At 43.9% G+C, this 24,866-nt stretch overlaps 1 protein-coding gene across 1 annotated transcript in view; it reads right to left on the minus strand.

Moving 5' to 3' along the window:
* bcl2l13 (BCL2 like 13) overlaps window positions 1-24,866 on the minus strand; it is a 39,730-nt gene extending 14,864 nt beyond the window's left edge. The window contains exons 1-6 of the mRNA XM_024379891.2: window positions 24,640-24,866; window positions 15,895-16,080; window positions 8,142-8,237; window positions 7,766-7,922; window positions 6,998-7,070; window positions 6,391-6,519 (exon numbers count right to left, since the gene is read on the minus strand). Coding sequence (XP_024235659.1) covers window positions 6,391-6,519; window positions 6,998-7,070; window positions 7,766-7,922; window positions 8,142-8,237; window positions 15,895-16,018 — 579 coding nt within the window. The 5' untranslated portion in view covers window positions 16,019-16,080; window positions 24,640-24,866. The remainder of the gene's footprint in view (window positions 1-6,390; window positions 6,520-6,997; window positions 7,071-7,765; window positions 7,923-8,141; window positions 8,238-15,894; window positions 16,081-24,639) is intronic.

Below are 24,866 nucleotides of genomic sequence, written 5' to 3' on the forward strand. Positions count from 1 at the left end.
TGTCTTTATTCAAAATGTCTCCCTAGTGTATTACATTTCCCTTACTTACTCAATCTTCCCCTCCCCCTCACATGGCTGGGTCAGATTTATGAGATGCTGGCGTTGTTGTTGCCCAATGAAGTGAACACAACATAATCCTTTTTGTTTCCTCATGTAATTAAACAGAAGGCATGGTCAAGGTCAGAGACACCAATCACAGCAGGAGGGGCAACTGTCACAAGGAGGGCATGACGTACCTGTCCTCTATTTCAAATCTGCCTCCTATCAGATTTAGTTATAAGAAGGTGCAAGATTGATGATTTTCCCTCCATCTTTCGGACAATTTCTGTTCCAAGTACTCCGTCAGAGGACCGTGGATGGTTCTCGTGTTCTAGGCACTGTGCTCAAAATGTCAACTCAGATGTCCACACACCCGTCACGGTCAAGCGAGCTGAAACCAGATCCAGAAACGGGAGCCCTTCTCTGCGGTCCGGAGTTCATCAATCCTCTGGACCACCTCTTACTACGATCAAAATGTTCTATACAAACATGCACCACCAAAAACCACAAGATAAATGTCCTACCTGAAAGTGACTCGGCTCACGCAGCAACTACACAAGGACTGCTTCCCTGAGCACGGCAGAAGCGCAGACAGGGTCCAAAAGAGAGGAGAGAAAGAAGAGAAGGGAGGACCCAGCTGTCGAGAAGTGGACCCACACACCGCTGTCAGAGTAATGAAGCTTTATCTGCGCTGCACAGGAGAGCTCACTGGCGTGTCATACAAACCCCCACCCCTCCCTCTTTTTCACTCACCCTCTCCCTTGCTGCTGTCCCAGCCTATGGTCTATCCCTGACGTAACATTTTAATCATTTAGCAGATGCTCTTATCTAGAGCAACTTACAGGAGCAATTAGGATTGCGTGCCTTGCTCGAGGGGATTCGGCTCGGGGATTCGAACCAGCGACCTTTTCGGTTACTGGCCCAATGCTGTTAACCGCTAGGCAGACTGAACCCATATGGAAACAAGAGATAATGGCTACCCTAGCAGTTTATCATCATCAGGTCATGTGACCTTGCCACGGTGCCCTCATTCATGGTGGTAGAACGAAGCCATCTGGGGCGCAGTAGTGCTTTACTATAAGACACAAGCTCAGGCCTCCACAATATATAAACAGAAAATGTCTGTAAAACATATCCCCCCCTTCTGCTTCCTGATATTATGTTCAAATGATTGCAATGGAGGAGGTCTTCAATTTCTTTCTTAAAGGAGATCGGTTCTACCAACCTTTGGTATTAGTATTGTTTACGATAGGACATCAAGAAATAAAATGTACTGTTGTTGACAGTACAATAGGGAGAAAAACAGAGGGACATAGATAGGAAAGTGGCCAAGACTACTCAAACCCCCATCGCCAGGGGGATGTGGTCTGGAGTCGGGAGCTTTGTCTGCCACACAAGACTCTGGCACACGCTCTAAGGGTTTCTTAAAACCCCGCACACGTCGCACCGAATGTGGATCTAGCGTTTATCTGTCGATGGTTTTAGGGACCACCCGCTGTAGACGTCTGAATTTAGACATTTTTAAAGCCATTCTACATGTAAAATCAGTGTGCACTCGGTTTGAAAATTACATTGAGGTGCTAAGTATTCTCGGATAGCAAACCCTATTGATGTGTAAGCCCTTAGGCGGTCTTACTTGCTGACTGAGATCTAACACACACAATTACATTGTATTAACACAAAACTATGCATTTCCCCTGACAAATCATTACTCAGACTGGAAATGCTGCCATGTAGTCAAGTCATCTGAGGCATCAAAGGGTGTTTGAGTGAATGTTTATTTTCTGAGCAGAGTTGAGTCGGTATTGTAGTTAGTACTTTATCATCTTAGTTAACTACATTACCGACTCAACTGCCCTGTGTGTGAGAAAAACAAAGTGTTATTCATACACAACGTTGAGCGCAGTCATTTGGCTGACCAATAACAGTCATCCAAAACTCCATGACTGTCACAGCCCGAGTAATCGTCACACACACACAGCTATTTGTATTGACAGCAGAACCACTTTCTACAGGACTGGTCAGACTTCTGGGTTGTTTCATTTGATTTCATTCACTTTTTGACGGCACCCTTTTGATTTCGAACAAAACTTTTCATACATACACTACATAGCCAAAAGTATGTGGGCACCTGCTTGTAGAACATCTCATTTCAAAATCATTGGCATTGATATAGAGTTGGTCCCCTCTTTGCTGCGGACGCCTCGCAATTTTCTGGGAAGGTGTTCCACTAGATGTTGGAGCATTGCTGCGGGGACGTGCCTTCATTCAGCCACAGAAGCATTAGTTAGGTCGGGCACTGATGTTGGACAATTAGGCTTGGCTCGCAGTCTGCATTCCAATTCACCCCAAAGGTGTTCGATGGGGTTGAGGTCAGGCCTCTGTGCAGGCCAGTCAAGTTCGTGAGAATATTTCAAAGATAAATACACATCGCAGAGGACGAGAGTTCAATAGAGTACTAATGATTAATGGAAAGTGTTTTTTCTGTAATAGGGGATTCATGATCAATGGGTCAGAGACATGGGAGGAATTTCAGTCAAGGACTCATAGCTACATAGCAAGTTCTCCTTGGTCCAAATTGTTTATACATTGAACCTGAAATAGGATACTTGTTATTTGGCCAGTGGCCCAGTTCTATTGCAATAAATTCTAATTGGTCACCCACAGGCTAGGGCTGGGTTATAAAGCACATCCTGTCCCTTTGTTCTGGGAGAGAATCACAGAAGAGAATCACAGAGGACAGGGAAGAATGAACATCTACCTCCCCGCATGATTTGTTCTCTTTGAATAAACCTATTTTCCTCCCCCTGATTTGCATTGGGGTTATTGAAGAGTAACATCAACTGCTAACAAGTTCTTCCATACCGATCTCAACAAACCATTTCTCTATGGACCTCGCTTGTGCATCGGGGCATTGTCATGTAAAACCGCAAAGGGACTTCCCCAACCTGTTGCCACAAAGATGGAATCACAGAATTGTGTATTCTGTAGCGTTAAGATTTACCGTCACTGGAACTAAGGGGCGTAGCCCAAACCATAAAAAACAGCCCAAGACCATTATTGCAGTCAGGCACCACTATGCAGTCGGGCAGGTAGTCTTCTCCTGGCTTCTCCAGAGTCCAATGGCAGCGAACTTTACACCACTCCAGCTGATGCTTGGTATGTTGCATGATGATCTTAGGCTTGTGTGCGGCTGCTCTGCCATGGAAACCCATTTGATGAAGCTCTCAACGAACAGTTGTTGTGCCGACGTTGCTTCCAGAGACAGTTTGGAACTCGGTAGTGAGTGTTGCAACTGAGGACAGGCGCTTCAGCAATCCCGTTCTGTGAGCTTGTGTGGCCTACCACTTCGCGGCTGAACCGCTGTTGCTCCTAGACATTTCCACTTCACAATAACAGCACTTACAGTTGACCGGGAAACTAGCAGGGCAGAAATTTGGAGAACTGACTTGATGGAATGGTGCCATTCAATGACGGTGCTACATTCAAAGAAACTGAGATCTTCAGTAAGGCCATTCTACGGCCAATATTTAACTATGGAGATTCCGTCGCTGTTTGCTCGATTTTATACACCTGTCTGCAAAGGATGTGGCTGACACAGCCGAAATCCACCAATTTGAAAGGGTGTCCACATCCTTTTGGCCATGTATTGCATTTTCCCATGGTCGAAGTGGTCAGAAACGTCGTTTTTGGACCTGAATGCCAAAACATTTAGGAGATAGAGGGGCTTAAAGTCGATGCATTTTGCATACCTCACCCAACCATGAGACATCCATGTTTTCCCTCACTGGAAAAGATAAACGGTTGAGTTTGATATAATTTTAAAGTTTACAAAAGCAGGGTTGTCAAACCACTTAATTTTTAGGAGAAAAAAAAAGAATTTCTTAATGTCGATCAGATATGTTGTAGTTTAGACCCTACTATACATAATCAGAGTTTTCCCGCCATCAGTTGAGACACAGCATATTCTTGAAATGCAGGGTGGGTGGCATTTCAAGCATAGAACTATAATTGGTAGACTAGCCATATCCCTTCAGACCATAGTGTTAACTTCCTATTGCTACCACAAAGATGGCCACTGGTCCACCCACCGTCGAATGTCAACTTAAATGGGGAAAGTATATTCCATCTATACTTCTATGATTTCAAATGTAAGATGTACAGAATAATTTAAAACTGATAATCCCATTAATGTCAACATTCTCTGATGTGTGGAACCATGTGAAAAATTCACATTTCAATTTTATGTACATGTCAGCCAAAACATGACACCCACCCTGTTTTCAAGAGTATTCTGAACAGCAGTTAACACTGATGGCGGGTACAACACAAAAACCTACGATTATGTAAAATAGGGTCTAAGTTTCAACATGTGCAAAAAAACAAAAGTCGGATGACGTTTTTAGATAATGACTATTTGAGATCCCCATTTGTAAACTTTTTACAGTTTATATTTCCATTGATAAAGACATGTCTCATGGGTATGTAAAATGGGTCAATTTTGAGAACCTCCATCTCCTAAATGTTTTGGCATTCAGGTAAAAAAAATAAAACTTTCTGACCACTTCTACCATGGGTGAATACGTATAGACCGTTTCGTTCAAAATATAAATAAAAGGGGTGCGTGCGGTCAAAAAGTGATTGAAATCAAATGGAACGACCCTTCTATCAGTTCCAATTTACATAATGAGAAAATCTGGTGCATTTACAGAGGCAGCAATTATTACCTCGTCTTTTGACCAATCAGATAATATCTCTTGTCCATAATTGGGCAAAATATGAGAATTGGGCTGCCTGTCTAAACACTGCATATTTAGACTACATTTCACTTACACTAGGTTCACTTAGGATTGCCAGAGTTTTAAATGAGTCCCGGGTTTATTAAATGCTGGGTGGATTAGAGGACAGGTGTCAAGCAGCCTCTCAGCACAGGGGCACTTCACAATTGAGCCCAATCTACACTGAACAAAAATATTTAAAAAACGCAACAATTTCAAAGATTTTACTGAGTAACAGTTCATAAGGAAATCAGTCAATTTAAATAAATTCATTAGACCCTAATCTATGGATTTCACGACTGGGAATACAGACATGCATCCAATGGTCCCAGTCACATAGGGCGATGCACAATTGGCCCACTGTTGGCCGGGGTAGGCATTCATTGTTAATAAGAATTTTGTCTTAACGGACTTGCCTAGTTAAATTTAAAAAAGGTAAAAAACAAATACGATTGCAAAAACATTTTCAAAGTAGGGCCGTGGATCAGAAACCCAGTCAGTATCTGGTGTTACCACCATTTGCCTCATGCAGCGCAACATCTCCTTCACATAGAGTTGATCAGGCTGTTGATTGTGGCCTGTGGAACGTTGTCCCACTCCTCTTCAATGGCTGCGTGAAGTTGCTGGATATTGGCAGGAACTGGAACACGCTGTTGAACACGTTGATCCAGAGCATCCCAAACATGCTCAATGGGTGACATGTCTGGAAGAACTGGGGCATTTTCAGCTTCCAGGAATTGTGTACAGATCCTTGCAACATGCAGCCATGCATTATCATGCTGAAACATGACGTGATGGGCAGTGGATGAATGGCACGACAATGGGCCTCAGGATCTCGTCATGGTATCTCTGTGCAGTCAAATTGCCATCGATAAAATGCAATGGTGTTCGTTGTCCGTAGCTTATGCCTGCCCATACCATAACCCCACCGCGGGGCACTCTGTTCACAAAGTTGATATCAGCAAACCACTCACCCTCATGATGTGTCCCCAGCACAAGGTGCACCTGTCTAATGATCGTGCGGTTTAATCAGCTTCTTAATATGCCACACCTGTCAGGTGGCAAAGGAGAAAATCTTGGCAAAGGAGAAAATGCTCACTAACAGGGATGTAAACTAATTTGAGCACAATATTTGAGAGAAATAACCTATTTGTGCCAACCTTTTTTCTGGGATCTTTTATTTCAGCTCATAAAACATGGGACCAACACTTTACATGTTACGTTTATATTTTTGTTCAGTGTAGAATGGTGATAAACCAAGCACCTTTACAACAATTCTTTACCTACAAGAACATTCATGTTAACATATTATGCACTTAGGTTTTATCGTTATGTTCTAGTTTATCAAAATTCATTACCAACAAAGACAAAATGCCCTTATAGCCAACCATGTACAGTGGATATCTGGCGCCCTACTCTGGCTATACTGTGTACAGCAGCCAACAGGTCAAGGCTGAAACATTTATATGCTTGAACTTCGTATGAGAAATTAATAAGTGGTTCATTCTTGGTCCGTCCCCTGTCCCATCCTACCAATATGTACCACCCATCCCCTTGTCCAGTGTCCACTCACCCATCCTCCCTGCTGGATGATGTAGTCTGCCTCAGCCTCCTCCAGGAAACGGACCCCCAGAGGTAGCAGGTGGGCCAGGATCTGTCCTTCTCCCTGGAGGGCCTGCAGCAGCACCAATGGCACCAGCACCTGTGGACAGGGGAAGGCAGTGTCCCGTTCAAGACACTGTCCAAAAGCAACCAGGATAGGTAGCCGCAAAGGTTTCCCGAGTGGCACAGCGGCACTGCATCTCAGTGCAAGAGGCATCACTATAATCCCTGGTTCGAATCCAGGCTGTATCACATCCGGCCGTGATTGGGAGTCCCATAGTGCGGCACACAATTGGCCCAGTGTCGTCCGGGTTTGGCCAGGGTAGACCGTCATTGTAAATAAGAATTTGTTCTTAACTGACTGTCCTGGTTAAATAAAATAATTTTAAAAATGTAAAAAACAAACAGGCAAAGGGGAGCTTCCACCATAACGTTTACACCTATCAGATTCTTCAGATCGGCAAATTCCATAGGCCAAAGAGCTAGGGGGGAAATCGTATGGGTTGTTTCTGAGCTAGACCTCATAGGTTGTTAGTCAGAGTCAGAAACTGCAAGTGAACAGTAGAGAGATCCCTCACCTTGCTCCAGCCACTCTGCGTGTGGCAGGAGATGTCTTGTGCTGCTTCTCTGAAATGCTCGTAGTCCAGCGGGCTGTCAAACAAACACACAGGGGCTCAGGCTGGAAACATAACAAGGTTGGTTTATACAAGTTCACAACCTGCACGCACACAGAAACACCCCTCAGTGATCATTCACCAGTGACCTTGAAAGTAATTTGAGAAATTGAAATGCATGTGCCATTGAGAGCTGGTTTATAAATAAGACTAACCTAGATTAGACACACACCTAGCCTACGTGATATATGAGTAACGTCCTTGCATTTCTGTAACTTGAGAAAATGAATGGTAGCCTAGCCTATCTAATGGTTGTGTGCCATTGACTAAACCTATGTTAAGGATTTTTGGAATCGAATGTCATCATTAAAAAGATTGAAAATAAACCTCTGAGTAGTCATGCAATACAAGCTTTCATAAGGTCTGTGTGCTGTTCTGAACTTGCTACACAGGAACATTTTCCCTACGGCGGTATGAAAGACACAATCAACCTTGAGTTTGACTTCAGGCCTACAGTACAGGTGAGCCACCCAGGACCTGCTGAGCAGACTGTATTTCAAGGACTGAAAAGGGACTGAAAAGTATGCCTGAGTTGTGAAAGGGTATACACCGAGTTTACTCATTTGTTCTCTTTTTAAAAGGGTGAATAGTGAACAACACTACAACTGGCTGCTCATTGACTGACACACACACAATATTAGGCTGGGTGTACACTGCTGAACAGATACTCACGCACTGAGGAGTGTGTGTACAGTAGAGGCCAGGTGTGTGTCCAGGTCTCTGGCCACCCGGTCACCCAGAACAGCCAGGCAGTCCTCGATGGAGCTCTCTGGGTTGGCTGGGCTAAACACTGGAGACGTATGGCAGTCGAAGCCTGTACTGGAGAAGGCTGCACACAAACACACGTATTTATTTGACAGTCCCAGACCCAGTTGTACAAGAACAGAGACCCAACTATTAGCATGGTCAGACTTGTCGGTGTTGTGATGGCATACAATATATGGTATCGGTGTTTTTATTTTATTTTTAATTATTGCCGAAAAACCCGTATACATACAAGAAGTATACAAACAGACTATATGGTATATGTGTTTGTGCTTCCTCTTACAGTCTGAGACCTCATCTTCCAGTTGCTTCAGCTCTTCCTCTATTTGTGCCTTCATTACTCTGTTCCTCTCTCTGTCCACAGCATAATGGCCATCTCCTGGAAGGGAACACAACATCCCATGATGCTCAGCTAACAGTCACACATGACATATTTAGAATCAATGACAATGTTTAAGTGGCTTCACAACTTTGAAGTGGATCAATTAGTGATGCACACAAGCATGAATAGCCTACACATTCTAAAGGGCTAGGTCATGACGGCGAGGTGTGTAACCTACAAGGAAGATCACACAGGACAAACTGGGGCGGCATAATTATTGTGTTTTAAACTCTTAATTGATCGACACATTAGAACCAAGCCTCTTTAGCTCTAAGCTTCTTGACCAAAACAGAATAGCTTCAACTTGGCAACCAGACAAGGCATTTCCCCTGAAGTAATCTCTAGGGACGCAGTCTAGTAATTCTCTGATCAGTACTAAATGAGAAGTAAAATCAACAGTTACACTATAAACCACGTTGGCAAATGTATTTCTAAATCAATTCTCCCAAAAGTGTCTTTACCTCTGATGTAACTGACTGCATGATGTAATAACTACAGGTCACACATACTGTATGTAAAGGTTTACAGGGAGGTTAGGTTAAGAAGGTAACAAAAAAAAGAATGTTGCATAAAGTGTGTAGCAGCCTTTACAAGTCAAAGCAGCAGTAATGCACCCCAACTCCCGAGTGTAGGCCCCTCTTTTAATTTGCATTTACCCGGCATTCAGAAAGTATTTAGACCCCTTGACTACCTCCACATTGTTACTTTACAGCCTTATTCTAAAATGGATTAAATATTACACACTATAAAATGTTTTATGTAATTATATTTAAAAAATAAAATATGACATTTACATAAGTATTCAGACCCTTAACTCAGTACTTTGTTGAAGCACCTTTGGCAGCGATTACAGCCTCAAGTCTTCTTGGGTATGACGCTACAAGCTTGGCACACCTGTATTTGTGGAGTTTCTCCAATTCTTCTCTGCAGATCCTATCAAGATCTGTCAGGTTGGATGGGGAGCGTCGCTGCACAGCTATTTTCAGGTCTTCAGAGATGTTTGATCGGGTTCAAGTCCGGGCTCTGGCTGGGACACTCAATGACATTCAGAGACTTGTTGCGAAGCTACTCCTGCATTTTCTTGGCTGTGTGCTTAGGGTTGTTGTCCTGTTGGAAGGTGAAGCAGTGCCCAAGTCTGAGATCCTGATTGCTCTGGAGCTATTTTTTTTATATCAAGGATCTCTGTACTTTGCTCCATTTATCTTTCCCTTGATCCTGACTAGTCTCCCAGTCCCTGCCACTGAAAAACATTCCCACAGCATGATGCTGCCACCACAATGCTTAACCGTAGGGATGGTGCCAGATTTCCTCCAGACGTGACGCTTGGCATTCAGGCCAAAGTGTTTAATCTTGGTTTCATCAGACCAGAAAACTTTGTTTGCCATGGTCTAAGAGTCCTTTAGGTGACTTTTGGCAAACTACAAGCGGGCTGTCATGTGCCTTTTACTGAGGAGTGGCTTCCGTCTGGCTACTCTACCATAAAGGCATTTTTGGTGGAGTGCTGTAGAGATGGTTGTCCTTCTGGAAGGGTCTCCCATCTCCACAGAGAAACTCTGGAGCTCTATCAGAGTGACCATTGGGTTCTTGATCACCTCCCTGACCATGGCTCTTCTCCCTCGATTGCTCAGTTTGGCCGGGCGGCCAGCTCTAGGAAGAGTCTTGGTGGTTCCAAACTTCTTCCATTTAAAAATGATGGAGGCCACTGTGTTCATGGGGGACCTTCAATGCTGCCGATATTTTTTGGTACCCTTCCCCAGATCTGTGCCTCGGCACAATCCTGTCTCAGAGCTCTACGGACAATTCCTTCAACCTCATGGGTTGGTTTTTGTTCTGACATGCACGGTCAACTGTGGGACCTTATATAGACAGTTATGTGCCTTCCAAATCATGTCCAAACAATTGAATTTGCCACAGGTGGACTCCAAGTTGAAGAAACATCTCAAGGATGATCAATGGACAGCATGCACCGGAGCTCAATTTTGAGCCTCATAGCAAAGGGTTTGAATATTTATGTCAATAAGGCATTTCAGTTTTTTTTATATACACATTTGCGAACATTTCTAAAAACCTGTTTGTGCTTTGTTGTTATGGGGTAATGTGTGTCGATTGATGAGGGGAAAACTATATCTAATCAATTTTTGAATAAGGCTGTAACATAACAAAATGTGGAAAAAGTCAAAGGGTCTGAATACTTTCCCAAAGCACTGTAACCTTTAGTTAACTAGGCAAGTCAATTAAGATACAAATAAGAATTGTAAGGACGGCCTACCAAGAGGCAATAGGCCTCCTGCTGGAACGGGGGTTAGGATAATAATAATTGTTTTTTGAATAGGAAAAAACACAAATCACAACAACAGGGTCACCAACACTACATAAAGAGAGATCTAAGACAACAACACAGCATGGTAGCAATACAATATGGCAGCAGCACAGCATGGTAGCAGCACAAACAAAGTGTCAATAAAACTGTCCAGTTTTTTTTTGCAGCTCGTTCCAGTAGCTAACTGCAGCGAACTGAAAAGAGGAGTGACCCAGGGATGTGTTTGCTTTGGGGATCTTTAACAGAATGTGACTGGCAGAACGGGTGTTGTATGTGGAGGATAAGGGCTGCAGGAGGTATCTCAGATAGGGGGGAAGTGAGGCTTAAGAGGGTTTTTATAAATAAACATCAAGCAAGGGGGCCTAGAACCGGGTTTTCAGAAATGGCCAGTTTAGAGAGGAGTAGAGTGCAGTGATGTGTCCTATAAGGAGCATTGTTGGCAAATCTGATGGCCGAATGGTAAAGAACATCTAGCCCCTCGACAGCACCCTTACCTGTGATCTAAAAATTACATCTCTGTAATCTAGCATGGTCATCTGAATCAGGGTTACTTTGGAAGCTGGGGTGAAATATGAGCAATTATGATAGAGGAAACCAAGTCTAGATTTAACCCTCTCGGGTATGAACATTCAACATTCAATAGTCACCGTTTACCAAACAGAGCAATTGTGGATGGATGGATGGATGGATCCACAACATCAGAGCTTGCTATAGGCAACTAGATTCAGCCGCAGGATTTTTTTTTTTTTTGGAGCTGATGGTTGGGGGGCCAGACCATAATCATAATAATTTGTACACTGCAAACTGACCACAACTAAGCCCATACCCCGGTTACATTGAGACAAGATCACATCTCTTTTTGTATTCATGCAAATACTTGGGAACAGATTTTCTAAATTAAACACACTTGCTGAATTCCAGGTGATTTGTCTTTACAAAAAAATATAAAACTTGTTGCCGACCCTCACCATAGGAGATAAACAGCACTGAGCTGTTTACACAATGTACACATGCTCCATGCTCTATTTACAAGCTGACCTCCTAGTCCTTCTCTCTCTCTAGCAATACAGGCCCACAGGAATTATTCACAACATCCATTGCATGCTGCGGGGGGCAGGCAGAGAGACCCACATGAGGGGGGGCACACACAGCATGGATCCTTCCCTCCCTGTACTCCCCCACATCTCTCAAGACTTCTTACTGGTTAAAACAGAATGCAGCCATTTAGCCAGTGAGCACCGTGGGAGGGGGCGAGTGTGATGCAGAGAGATTTCATTGGGCCGATGCTCTGTCAGTTCACACTGCCTCCACTGGTCAACTCCACTATGCTTCTAACATGCCGTATATTTGACTGGGCCCAAGGCTAGCCTCCTACTGCTCTCCTTTGTTTGGAAGCAAGCAGCACAGCTAAAACAAGGCATCTGAGATCACAGAATTAATACACACAAGGGCATAGCACAAAAACTGGGGGCACTCAAATCCTGAGTGTACTACTTATTGCTAGGAGGGGGGGGGGCAAACAGAGGGAGGGACTAATCTATACCCAGGTAACGCCTAGTACAACAGCCAATTTCCACACATCAATCGCCTCACCCATAGACCCTCTCCTGGTCGTTCACACATTAACTCACTCAGTGAGACACAGTGAGGCTCAGTGTTAGTTTTCCAAGCCAGGCTAGGTGCTGGTTCAGCAGGCTGTCCAGCCTGCCTGCGCCTGTCTTTGCTCTGGCCCAGTAACGTGTGAGTAATCCTACAGTGATTGCACATGACAGGCTGTCAGAACGAGGAGTGGGCCAAGCGGAAAGCAGGGATCAGGCATTTGTCTTTACTGGGGCTGTGACGATACCAGCGCCACAATATTTCAATATTTTTTCCATGGTAAAACACGAAGCAGATCAAACTATTTAGTCCTTTAAAAACCTGCTGTATGGAAAATATTATGCTATAGCTTGGAAAATATATACATGTGACAACATGATGTTCATTTCCAACATTAGGGTCGTTTTCCTAATGAAGTTAAATCCTTTTCCTGCTTTGTATCTTTGCCACAATACTAACGAGTTTTGTGATACTGGTCTCTACTCCCTTCACTCATCCCGTCACCCATTCCGGACCTACCCGATGGCAAAACAGTCTTGCTCTTCCTGTCTGAAAGCCAAAAGGCATTTGCCTTTCAAAAGCGGACAGTCAACCTCATTCATATTCCATGGAAATCACATGGGACACATGACAGACCTTGGAGAACCCCGGACTACTGCTCATGCAAGACGGTCATGACCTCTAGTTAGGAGAGCAGGTCAGGCCATGCTAACATGAACTAGCTAAACTTCCTGGCATGGTGAGACACTGATTACCCTAAACTAATATAGGCTAGTGAATGGAGTCGTCCGGGTTAGGGTTGCCAAGGTTGCCAGGTAGCCAAGGTTGCCAGGTGCACAGTGTTTCCTCCGACACATTGGTGCGGCTGGCTTCCGGGTTGGATGTGCGCTGTGTTAAGAAGCAGTGCGGCTTGGTTGGGTTGTGTATCGGAGGACGCATCTACTTTCAACCTTTGTCTCTCCCGAGCCCGTACGGGAGTTGTAGCAATGAGACAAGATAGTAGCTACTAACAATTGGATACCACGAAATTGGGGAGAAAAAGGGGTAAAAAAAAAAATTCTAACAAAAAAACATTACTAGGCGCTGTTCAGCCTCCGCACAACTAGGTTAGAGATACCAACGCGCTTGGAGGTAGAGGGCTGCATTCCAGCGCGGTCTGCATTTTTCATGTTGCGATTGGGAGCAGGCGGTCAGACAGACGACTTTGGAATGAAAATATTTGTTGTCCTGTAGATTATTTGGAAACTGTCGTCTTTCTGATTTGTATGCATTAGCCTACATTTTGTATTAAAAGGACATCTGTCACATTACTCACACACTCTCATAATTCGCTGCTTCAACTTAAGTAGCCTACTTCTCTTCTAGTTGGGCGTGTGAGATCAAGTGTGCCTAGTATGTGTGGTCTCATTGAAATAGAGTAGGCTGCCTATGCATGGGCGGAGAATCAGTTATCTTTCCAAGGAAATGGACTTCCTAAATAGGATATAGTTTACTACATTGCCTTGAAATAAATATTAACCACCCATATTTGTCTCGGTCAGAAAATCATCCCAGTCCTAAAAAGGTAGGCTATAAAAATAGCTAAAGAGAAAGTCTCTCCAACTCTGCTCTCTTCCACTACATTTTGGCTGATATAGCCCATTAATACCGCGTGAGAATCTCTGGCAATGTAACCTAGGCTATTTCTTAGGTTATTAATGCGCATTTTGATATTGCCTATAGGGAGCAAAATTGATGGAACCATGGCTGGCAAGTGAGCTGCGTCACATACGTGGTTCTCACCATTTGTGTGAGAGCTTCCAGAATTAGGAAAAGAAAAGACAAACAGTGCACTAGCTCAACCCAGGAACAACACAAAACAGCCTCTGGACTGCACTAAACACACTGGGCAGGTTTTCATGCCAGGGACAAATACACTGCTCAAAAAAATTAAGGGAACACTTAAACAACACAATATAATTCCAAGTCAATCACACTTCGGTGAAATCAAACTGTCCACTTTGGAAGCAACACTGATTGACAATAAATTTCACATGCTGTTGAGCAAATGGAATAGACAACAGGTGGAAATTACAGGCAATTAGCAAGAGACCCCCAATAAAGGAATGGTTCTGCAGGTGGTGATCACAGACCACTTCTCAGTTCCTATGCTTCCTGGCTGATGTTTTGGTCACTTTTGAATGCTGGCGGTGCTTTCACTCAAGTGGTAGCATGAGACGGAGTCTACAACCCACACAAGTGGCTCAGGTAGTGCAGCTCATCCAGGATGGCACATCAATGCGAGCTGTGGCAAGAAGATTTGCTGTGTCTGTCAGCGTACTGTCCAGAGCATGGAGGCACTACCAGGAAACAGGCCAGTACATCAGGAGATGTGGAAGAGGCCGTAGGAGGGCAACAACCCAGCAGCAGGACCGCTACCTCCGCCTTTGTGCAAGGAGGAGCAGTAGGAGCACTGCCAGAGCCCTGCAAAATGACCTCCAGCAGGCCACAAATGTGCATGTGTCTGCTCAAACGGTCAGAAACAGACTCCATGAGGGTGGTATGAGGGCCTGACGTGCAGGACGTTTGGCATTTTCCAGAGAACACCAAGATTGGCAAATTCGCCACTGGCGCCCTGTGCTCTTCACAGATGAAAGCAGGTTCACACTGAGCACATGTGACAGACGTGACAGAGTCTGGAGATGCCATGGAGAACGTTCTGCTGCCTGCAACATCCTCCAGCATGACCGGTTTGGCGGTGGGTCAGTCATGGTGTGGGGTGGCATTTCTTTGGGGGGCTGCACAGCCCTCCATGTGCTCGCCAGAGGTAGCCTGACTACCATTAGGTACCCAGATGAGATCCTCAGACCCCTTGTGAGACCATATGCTGGTGCGGTTGGCCCTGGGTTCCTCCTAATGCAGGACAATGCTAGACCTCATGTGGCTGGAGTGTGTCAGCAGTTCCTGCAAGAGGAAGGCATTGATGCTATGGACTGGCCCGCCCGTTCCCCAGACCTGAATCCAATTGAGCACATCTGGGACATCATGTCTCGCTCCATCCACCAACGCCACGTTGCACCACAGACTGTCCAGGAGTTGGCGGATGCTTTAGTCCAGGTCTGGGAGGAGATCCCTCAGGAGACCATCCGCCACCTCATCAGGAGCATGCCCAGGCCTTGTAGGGAGGTCATACAGGCACGTGGAGGCCACACGCACTACTGAGCCTCATTTTGACATGTTTTAAGGACATTACATCAAAGTTGGATCAGCCTGTAGTGTGGTGTGACTCCAAATCCAGACCTCTGTGGGTTGATAAATTTGATTTCCATTGATAATTTGTGTGATTTTGTTGTCAGCACATTCAACTATGTAAAGAAAAAATTATTTAATAAGAATATTTCATTAATTCGGATCTAGGATGTGTTATTTTAGTGTTCCCTTTATTTTTTGAGCAGTGTAGTAATCACAGCATAGTTCTATTGAGAGACGATGAAAGGGAGAATAGGCACCGGCAGGCAATCTGCCTAGATGCTGTCTGCACCCCAATTCTTTACCCTTCACCAGAAGTGTGCACCGGTACACTCTCGCATGGATTTAACTCTGTCCAGGCAATGGTTAAACCATGGTGAGGAGTGTGCAGTGCTAGTGCTGACTTGGATGAGGGTGGAGAATCAGGAAAGGGAAGTGGCCGCTCTCTCCTCTCCATCTTCCTCCATCTCCATTTAGTGTGAGTTAAGGGGGTGCAGTTTCCCTTACCTCCGCCAGCGGTGGCCTGCAGCCGGGAGGGGGGCAGGAGGCCCAGGTAGTTGAGGACGATGTACTTGGTCTCGTAGTGGAAACCCTCAGGCACAGAGGTGGAGGAAGAGCCCGAGGCAGCCATTGAAGAGATGCAGCGTCAGACTCTTAGGCACATGCAGTCAAATGTGGAAAAAGTTCAAACTCCTGAAAGTATAAAGGAAAGCACACTGGTTATTACAGTTATCAAAGTACCTAGTAAGAGCATTGATGTGTGTACAGTGAGAAACAAAGTGTGAAATGTATGCTGAATACAAGCTGTACACACATTTATGCCGTTTATGAACAGCACAGTCTGGCCACATTTTCTCATCATTCCATTCATATCATGGTGCAATAGCAATGATGCACTGCAACTGCAAACTCTGTGGCAGCTGTTTCCATGAGTGATATCATAGCCAGCTACATTTTCAGTAGAGCATTTGAATAGAAAGCCATGTGCTAGTGGAAGGAGCAAGCCCCTTTTCACACAGGGTTGCCATGTTCACGGTTTTCCAGAAAAATTGGGCTACTTTGAAAATATTTTGAGTTGCGGGGGTTTTGGGCTACTTCTAAGTTGCACTGCGGCCACCATGCCTTTTCTCTTTAAAAAAAACATGTATTTCACTATGACCTGCTGCTGACTATCAGGAAATGAGGCAGGTTTGTTGCTGAGTGAGTGAGTGGTGGGAAGGGCCAGAGGGAGAGTGTGTGTGTGTGTGTGTGTTGAGAAAGCACTGCCGCATGCAGTTTAGTCCACTATTGGCTGAGTCAAGTGAGTGAGGAGACAGAGCAGCACACATGCACATCGTGACATCTTTTTACCAGTTGTAGTAAGGCTATTTAAATTGTCATTATGCAAGAGTAGATTTGAAATGGAAGTTATGGAAATCCCTCGCATGCTTCTGTTATGGGGGGGAAGTACTCAATGAAACTGACAAAATGTGGAGAATGATACATTTGCATCTGTTGGTCATCAAGTAGCCCATTAATGTATATGCCAGTGTAGGCTACCATTTGGTACAATTAATATGTTGAAATGACTATCACTGGAGTCATTTCAAATAAATTTGTGCCACTTGTGTAGCCTACCTGGAGCTGGCAAATGTATTTAATAAATAGCCTATAACTTCAGTGTAGTGTTGTTGCAGCCTTGTGTTATTATGCAATTATTAAATGGCCATGTTTAGTTAACTTCAAATTTAATTATCAAAGCTCTATAGCAATTGCCGATCAGTTGTTAGAACGCATTATATTGATGGTAACAGTCAGTCACATTAGGTAAAAGAAACAGTCTGTTGTTGACAAGCATATTCAGTTAATAAAAATATGATTAATATTTAATTCAGTGATTGAAATCCATCCTCAGTAGCCTACTCCAGCAGGCTATGGAGAAACACAAGCACTTCTTACCTCGAAATCGCCAAACTATTCATGATGAATAAATTAGTCTTAATTTGAACTAAGCAAGTTGCTAAATTGTTCAATTTACATCTTGCCCACATTTAGCCTAGGCTACTGTAGACTATCTGAAATAAGATGTAGGCCTATCAGGGGCTATTGACTACCTGCATCTAGTGCCTTCGGAAAGTATTCAGACTAGAGGTCGACCGATTATGATTTTTCAACGCCGATACTGATTATTGGAGGACCAAAACAAGTCGATACAGATTAAATAAATAAATGTTTTTTAAATGATATATATATATATATATATATAAAATGACAAATACAACAATACTGAATGAACAATGAACACTTATTTTAACTTAATATAATACAGAACTAAAATCTATTTAGTCTGAAATAAATAATGAAACATGTTCAATTTTATTTAAATAATGCAAAAACAGTGTTGGAGAAGAAAGTAAAAGTGCAATATGTGCCATGTAAAAAAGCTAACGTTTAAGTTCCTTGCTCAGAACATGAGAACATATGAAAGCTGGTGGTTCAATATTCCCAGTTCTTCATTATTCCCAGTTAAGAAGTTTTAGGTTGTAGTTATTATAGGAATTATGACGCGGAGTCTTCTGGTCAGACTCCGGAGACAGGCACACCGTGCCCCACTCCCTAGCATTCTTCTTGCCAATGTCCAGTCTCTTGACAACAAGGTTGATGAAATCCGAGCAAGGGTAGCATTCCAGAGGGACATCAGAGACTGTAACGTTCTTTGCTTCACGGAAACATGGCTCACTGGAGAGACGCTATCCGAGGCGGTGCAGCCAACGGGTTTCTCCACGCATCGAGCCGACAGAAACAAACATCTTTCTGGTAAGAAGAGGGGCGGGGGCGTATGCCTTATGGCTAACGAGACATGGTGTGATGAAAGAAACATACAGGAACTCAAATCCTTCTGTTCACCTGATTTAGAATTCCTCACAATCAAATGTAGACCGCATTATCAACCAAGAGAATTCTCTTCGATTATAATCACAGCCGTATATATCCCCCCCCAAGCAGACACATCGATGGCTCTGAACGAACTGTATTTAACTCTTTGCAAACTGGAAACCATTTATCCGGAGGCTGCATTCATTGTAGCTGGGGATTTTAACAAGGCTAATCTGAAAACAAGACTCACAAAATTTTATCAGCATATCGATTGCGCAACCAGGTTGGAAAGACCTTGGATCATTGTTACTCTAACTTCTGCGACGCATATAAGGCCCTGCCCCGCCCCCCTTTCGGAAAAGCTGACCACGACTCCATTTTGTTGATCCCTGCCTACAGACAGAAACTAAAACAAGAGGCTCCCACGCTGAGGTCTGTCCAACGCTGGTCTGACCAAGCTGACTCCACACTCCAAGACTGCTTCCATCACGTGGACTGGGATATGTTTCGTATTGCGTCAGATAACAACATTGACGAATACGCTGATTCGGTGTGAGAGTTCATTAAAACGTGCGTTGAAGATGTCGTTCCCATAGCAACGATTACAACATTCCCTAACCAGAAACCGTGGATTGATGGCAGCATTCGCGTGAAACTGAAAGCCGAACCACTGCTTTTAATCAGGGCAAGGTGTCTGGTAACATGACCGAATACAAACAGTGCAGCTATTCCCTCCGCAAGGCTATCAAACAAGCTAAGCGTCAGTACAGAGACAAAGTAGAATCTCAATTCAACGGCTCAGACACAAGAGGCATGTGGCAGGGTCTACAGTCAATCACGGACTACAGGAAGAAATCCAGCCCAGTCACGGACCAGGATGTCTTGCTCCCAGGCAGACTAAATAACTTTTTGCCCGCTTTGAGGACAATACAGTGCCACTGACACGGCCTGCAACGAAAACATGCGGTCTCTCCTTCACTGCAGCCGAGGTGAGTAAGACATTTAAACATGTTAACCCTCGCAAGGCTGCAGGCCCAGACGGCATCCCCAGCCGCGCCCTCAGAGCATGCGCAGACCAGCTGGCCGGTGTGTTTACGGACATATTCAATCAATCCCTATACCAGTCTGCTGTTCCCACATGCTTCAAGAGGGCCACCATTGTTCCTGTTCCCAAGAAAGCTAAGGTAACTGAGCTAAACGACTACCACCCCGTAGCACTCACTTCCGTCATCATGAAGTGCTTTGAGAGACTAGTCAAGGACCATATCACCTCCACCCTACCTGACACCCTAGACCCACTCCAATTTGCTTACCGCCCAAATAGGTCCACAGACGATGCAATCTCAACCACACTGCACACTGCCCTAACCCATCTGGACAAGAGGAATACCTATGTGAGAATGCTGTTCATCGACTACAGCTCGGCATTCAACACCATAGTACCCTCCAAGCTCGTCATCAAGCTCGAGACCCTGGGTCTCGACCCCGCCCTGTGCAACTGGGGACTTCCTGACGGGCCGCCCCAGGTGGTGAGGGTAGGCAACAACATCTCCTCCCCGCTGATCCTCAACACTGGGGCCCCACAAGGGTGCGTTCTGAGCCCTCTCCTGTACTTCCTGTTCACCCACGACTGCGTGGCCACGCACGCCTCCAACTCAATCATCAAGTTTGCGGACGACACAACAGTGGTAGGCTTGATTACCAACAACGACGAGACGGCCTACAGGGAGGAGGTGAGGGCCCTCGGTGTGTGGTGTCAGGAAAATAACCTCACACTCAACGTCAACAAAACTAAGGAGATGATTGTGGACTTCAGGAAACAGCAGAGGGAACACCCCCCTATCCACATCGATGGAACAGTAGTGGAGAGGGTAGCAAGTTAAGTTCCTCGGCATACACATCACAGACAAACTGAATTGGTCCACTCACACAGACAGCATCGTGAAGAAGGCGCAGCAGCGCCTCTTCAACCTCTTCAACCACTCACAAACTTCTACAGATGCACAATCGAGAGCATCCTGGCGGGCTGTATCACCGCCTGGTACGGCAACTGCTCCGCCCTCAACCGTAAGGCTCTCCAGAGGGTAGTGAGGTCTGCACAACGCATCACCGGGGGCAAACTACCTGCCCTCCAGGACACCTACACCACCCGATGTTACAGGAAGGCCATAAAGATCATCAAGGACATCAACCACCCGAGCCACTGCCTGTTCACCCCGCTATCATCCAGAAGGCGAGGTCAGTACAGGTGCATCAAAGCTGGGACCGAGAGACTGAAAAACAGATTCTATCTCAAGGCCATCAGACTGTTAAACAGCCACCACTAACATTGAGTGGCTGCTGCCAACACACTGACACTGACACTGACTCAACTCCAGCCACTTTAATAATGGGAATTGATGGGAAATGATGTAAATATATCACTAGCCACTTTAAACAATGCTACCTTATATAATGTTACTTACCCTACATTATTCATCTCATATGCATACGTGTATATACTGTACTCTATATCATCGACTGCATCCTTATGTAATACATGTATCACTAGCCACTTTAACTATGCCACTTTGTTTACATACTCATCTCATATGTATATACTGTACTCGATACCATCTACTGTATCTTGCCTATGCTGCTCTGTACCATCACTCATTCATATATCCTTATGTACATATTCTTTATCCCCTTACACTGTGTATAAGACAGTAGTTTGGGAATTGTTAGTTAGATTACTTGTTGGTTATTACTGCATTGTCGGAACTAGAAGCACAAGCATTTCGCTACACTCGCATTAACATCTGCTAACCATGTGTATGTGACAAATAAAATTTGATTTGATTTGTTTCATATACCTTTGACTATTGGATGTTCTTATAGGCACTTTAGTATTTCCAGCCTAATCTCGGGAGTTGATAGGCTTGAAGTCATAAAAAGCGCTGTGCTTCAAGCATTGCTAAGAGCTGCTGGCAAACACATTAAAGTGCTGTTTGAATGAATGCTTACGAGCCAGCTGCTGCCTACCACCACTGTCAGACTGCTCTATCAAATCATAGACTTAATTATAATAAACAGACAGAAATACGAGCCTTTGATCATTTATATGGTCAAATCCGGAAAATATCATTTTGAAAAACAAAACGTTAATTCTTTCATTGAAATACGGAACCGTTCTGTATTTTATCGAATGGGTGGCAACCCTAAGTCTAAATATTGCTGTTACATTGCACAACCTTCAATGTTACGTCATAATTATGTAAAAATCTGGAAAATGAATTAGTCTTTGTTAGGAAGAAATGGTCTTAACACAGTTCGCAATGAGCCAGGTGGGCCAAACTGTTGAATATACCCTGACTGCTTGCACTGAACGCAAGATAAGTGACACAATTTCCCTAGTTAAAAGAAATTCATGTTAGCAGGCGATATTAACTAAATATGCAGGTTTAAAAAAATATATACTTCTGTGTATTGATTTTAAGAAAGGCATTGAGGTTTATGGTTAGGTACATTTGTGCAACGATTGTGCTTTTTTCACAAATGCGATTCTGTTAAATTATCACCCGTATGGCAAAGTTGAAGTAGGCTGTTGATTCGATGATAAATTAGCAGGCACAGCATTGATTATATGCAACTCAGGAAAAGCTAGTTAACATAGTAATATCATCAACCATGTGTAGTTAACTAGTGATTATGTGAAGATTGATTGTTTTTAGCTAGCTAGCAACTTACCTTGGCTCCTTGCAGCCACAAGGTCCTATTGATGCTGCACTCGCGTAACATGTGGTTAGCCTGCCACGCAGTTTCCTCGTGGATTGCAATGTAATCGGCCATAATCGACATCCAAAAAGGACGATTACCGATTGTTATGAAAACTTAAAATCGGCCCTAATTAAATCGGCCATGCCGATTAATCGGTCGACCTCTAATTCAGACCCCTTGACTTTTTCCACATTTCGTTATGTTACAGCCTTATCCTAAAATTGATTAAATATGATTATTTTTCAGCAATCTACACACAATACCCCATAATGATGTTAGTTTTTAGTATGTTTTTTTATTTATAACCTAACAGACAACTATGAAAAACTCAAACCAAGTTCATTCACCCAATGGGTCAGACAGCTGAACAGACAAAGACTTGATCCCACCAGCACAAGTATATATACCCTACTTTAGGTGAAGTCTCCTCCTTTTCCCAAACATTACATATTTATTGCTAGGCAGGAAATTGAGTGATGTGGGTAATAAACTGTTCCTTCTCCCTTAATGTGACCTGACCTCGGCCCCCATTCCTCACTAATCCACAGCTCTCCTCACTAATCCACAGCTCTCCTCACTAATCCACAGCTCTCCACCCTTATCAGTGACTGCAACCATGAGATTGCCTTTCCCTTACTCAGTAACATTTCAAGCTTTTGGCTCATATTCAACCTTAATTGACTGATAACTCGTACTTGGCTGCCAAATTTTTTGTATTTTTGTATTTCACCTTTATTTAACCAGGTATGTATAGGTCTCCCCATAATTGTAAATATTATGAAGAGTGATCATAAAAATTATTTTAGCGATTCATCCATGGTACAGATCCTTCCTAATAACAATGCCCCACATCCTGCTGATTTGAGCTGCTGAACTGTATTTGCACTTGACTGTGTTTATTATGGATGAGAAAGTGAACTTGCCATTTCCAAAAAGTTTAATGGGGATGCTGGTTTGCTATCTGTTGCCTAGGACAGGGCTCTCTTCGTGGAGAGCTACCATCCTGAAGGTTTTCACTCCTATAGGAACAGGGTTGGAGAGCCCTAACCTATGACATCAACAGCCAGCCAGGGTTTCATTAAATAAACTATAAGCAATACGTTTTATTGCACATTTAGGCCTAATTAAAATTATGCATTTGGCGATGTTCAACGAAATTCACTGGCACTATGAAGAACAGATTAGCCATACTCATACTCCTTACGCAATTTGCACACACTATATACAGATTTTTCTATTGTGTTATTGACTGTACTTTTGTTTATCCCACGTGTAACTCTGTGTTGTTGTTTTTTTGTCGCACTGCTTTGCTTTATCTTGGCCAGGTCGCAGTTGTAAATGAGAACTTGTTCTCAACTGGCCTACCGGGTTAAATAAAGGTGAAATAAAATTGCCTAATATATAGCCTACTTTTATATAATGTTGGTAAATTTACGAGGCATTACTAAATTACCAAAATATAGCCTATACGCACGGTTCTGACTGGCTCTCTGCCTGCAATGATCCTCTCTCGCCTGCTCCCCTTTCACTTCGCTATGAAAAACGCTAGTGTGTGTTTGCTCTTCGGTCTGTACTCACAGATAACCCTTACTTTAGTGAACCTGCGAGAGACATTGCAAGACAGGAAATTGCGAAATACAGTATTGCGATAGCCTACACATTTTGATTACCGATTAACGGTTCTGTCTGACTGGTGGCCGACATGCCTACCTATGGCTGGTTGTGCCCCTCCCATCTCTCTCACTGCTGTGAAAGATGCGAGAGTTTGTGTTCTCGAAGTAGACTACGGGAAATTGTTTGCTCCATTGCAAAAATACAGAATCTTAGGAGTCGATTCCGCAACCTTGACACCCAAAAAATAGGAGTCGACGTGCAAAGAGTCGAGGAATCGTTTATTTTGGAGTCGACTCCACACCACTACATCCACTGATGTTAAATGATCTGGCGAGTTTAATAAGGGTTAATTATCTTTTATCTAGCGACATGTCCAAATGTATTTAAGTAATCGCATAGTTCGCAATAATAATTGATGCTTCTAACGTAGTTAGTTACAAGTTACTCGATATTCCTTAATTGTGTTGACAGCATTATCTCATGGGGGGTGGGGGTATTGTGTAAATGTGGCAACTCCTTTCTTGGGCTAATTTTCAGGCATTTTGTTCGGATTTTGAGTTGTCATTGAACTAGACCTGGCAACCCTGCTTTCACCACATTATTACACAACACATCATCGGCATGAACCATGAAGTTGTTGGAGTAATCAACCAACATTTGAGTACTGTAACGTTAGTACTAACAGTGTACTAAACCACACAGGAAAATAGCGTCCGTTCATGATCAACATGCCACTACAACGGGAGAGAAACCCAAGTTCATTACCGTAGAGATCCACATTGTTCAGTGGCATTACGCCATTGTACGCGATGTATTAACGTAGCTAGTTCAGTACAAGCTAGATCGACGAGATTGTCTAGCGTACACACCCCCTCAACTGTCCCTTTCGCCTCTACGATAAACTTTATAACTAGCTAGCCTGCTAACTCGTGCTACTTAAATACTGTTAAGATAGTAATATTGGCTCATCCTGAAGATCGATTGTCAAATAGCACCTAGCTAAGTGTAGGACACATGACGTACCCGTTTCCAGAGGCAAATTCGATGCGGACGACGTTTTGCTGCGTGTTGAGAAGCAACACGTGAAACACACGCTCCCCACACTAGTACCAGCAGCCGCAAACCAGTTGTCAGCAGGGTACGCCGTGTGTGTTTTATCTCGACTCTTTCCAACCAAAGCCCACAAAACGTGTCCCACACGTATCTAATGTAGGGACTGGGCAGCAATCATGCGGACGACATGCACCTCA

Source organism: Oncorhynchus tshawytscha, linkage group LG19 (genome assembly GCF_018296145.1).
Source record: "Oncorhynchus tshawytscha isolate Ot180627B linkage group LG19, Otsh_v2.0, whole genome shotgun sequence".
Classification (NCBI taxonomy): domain Eukaryota; kingdom Metazoa; phylum Chordata; class Actinopteri; order Salmoniformes; family Salmonidae; genus Oncorhynchus; species Oncorhynchus tshawytscha.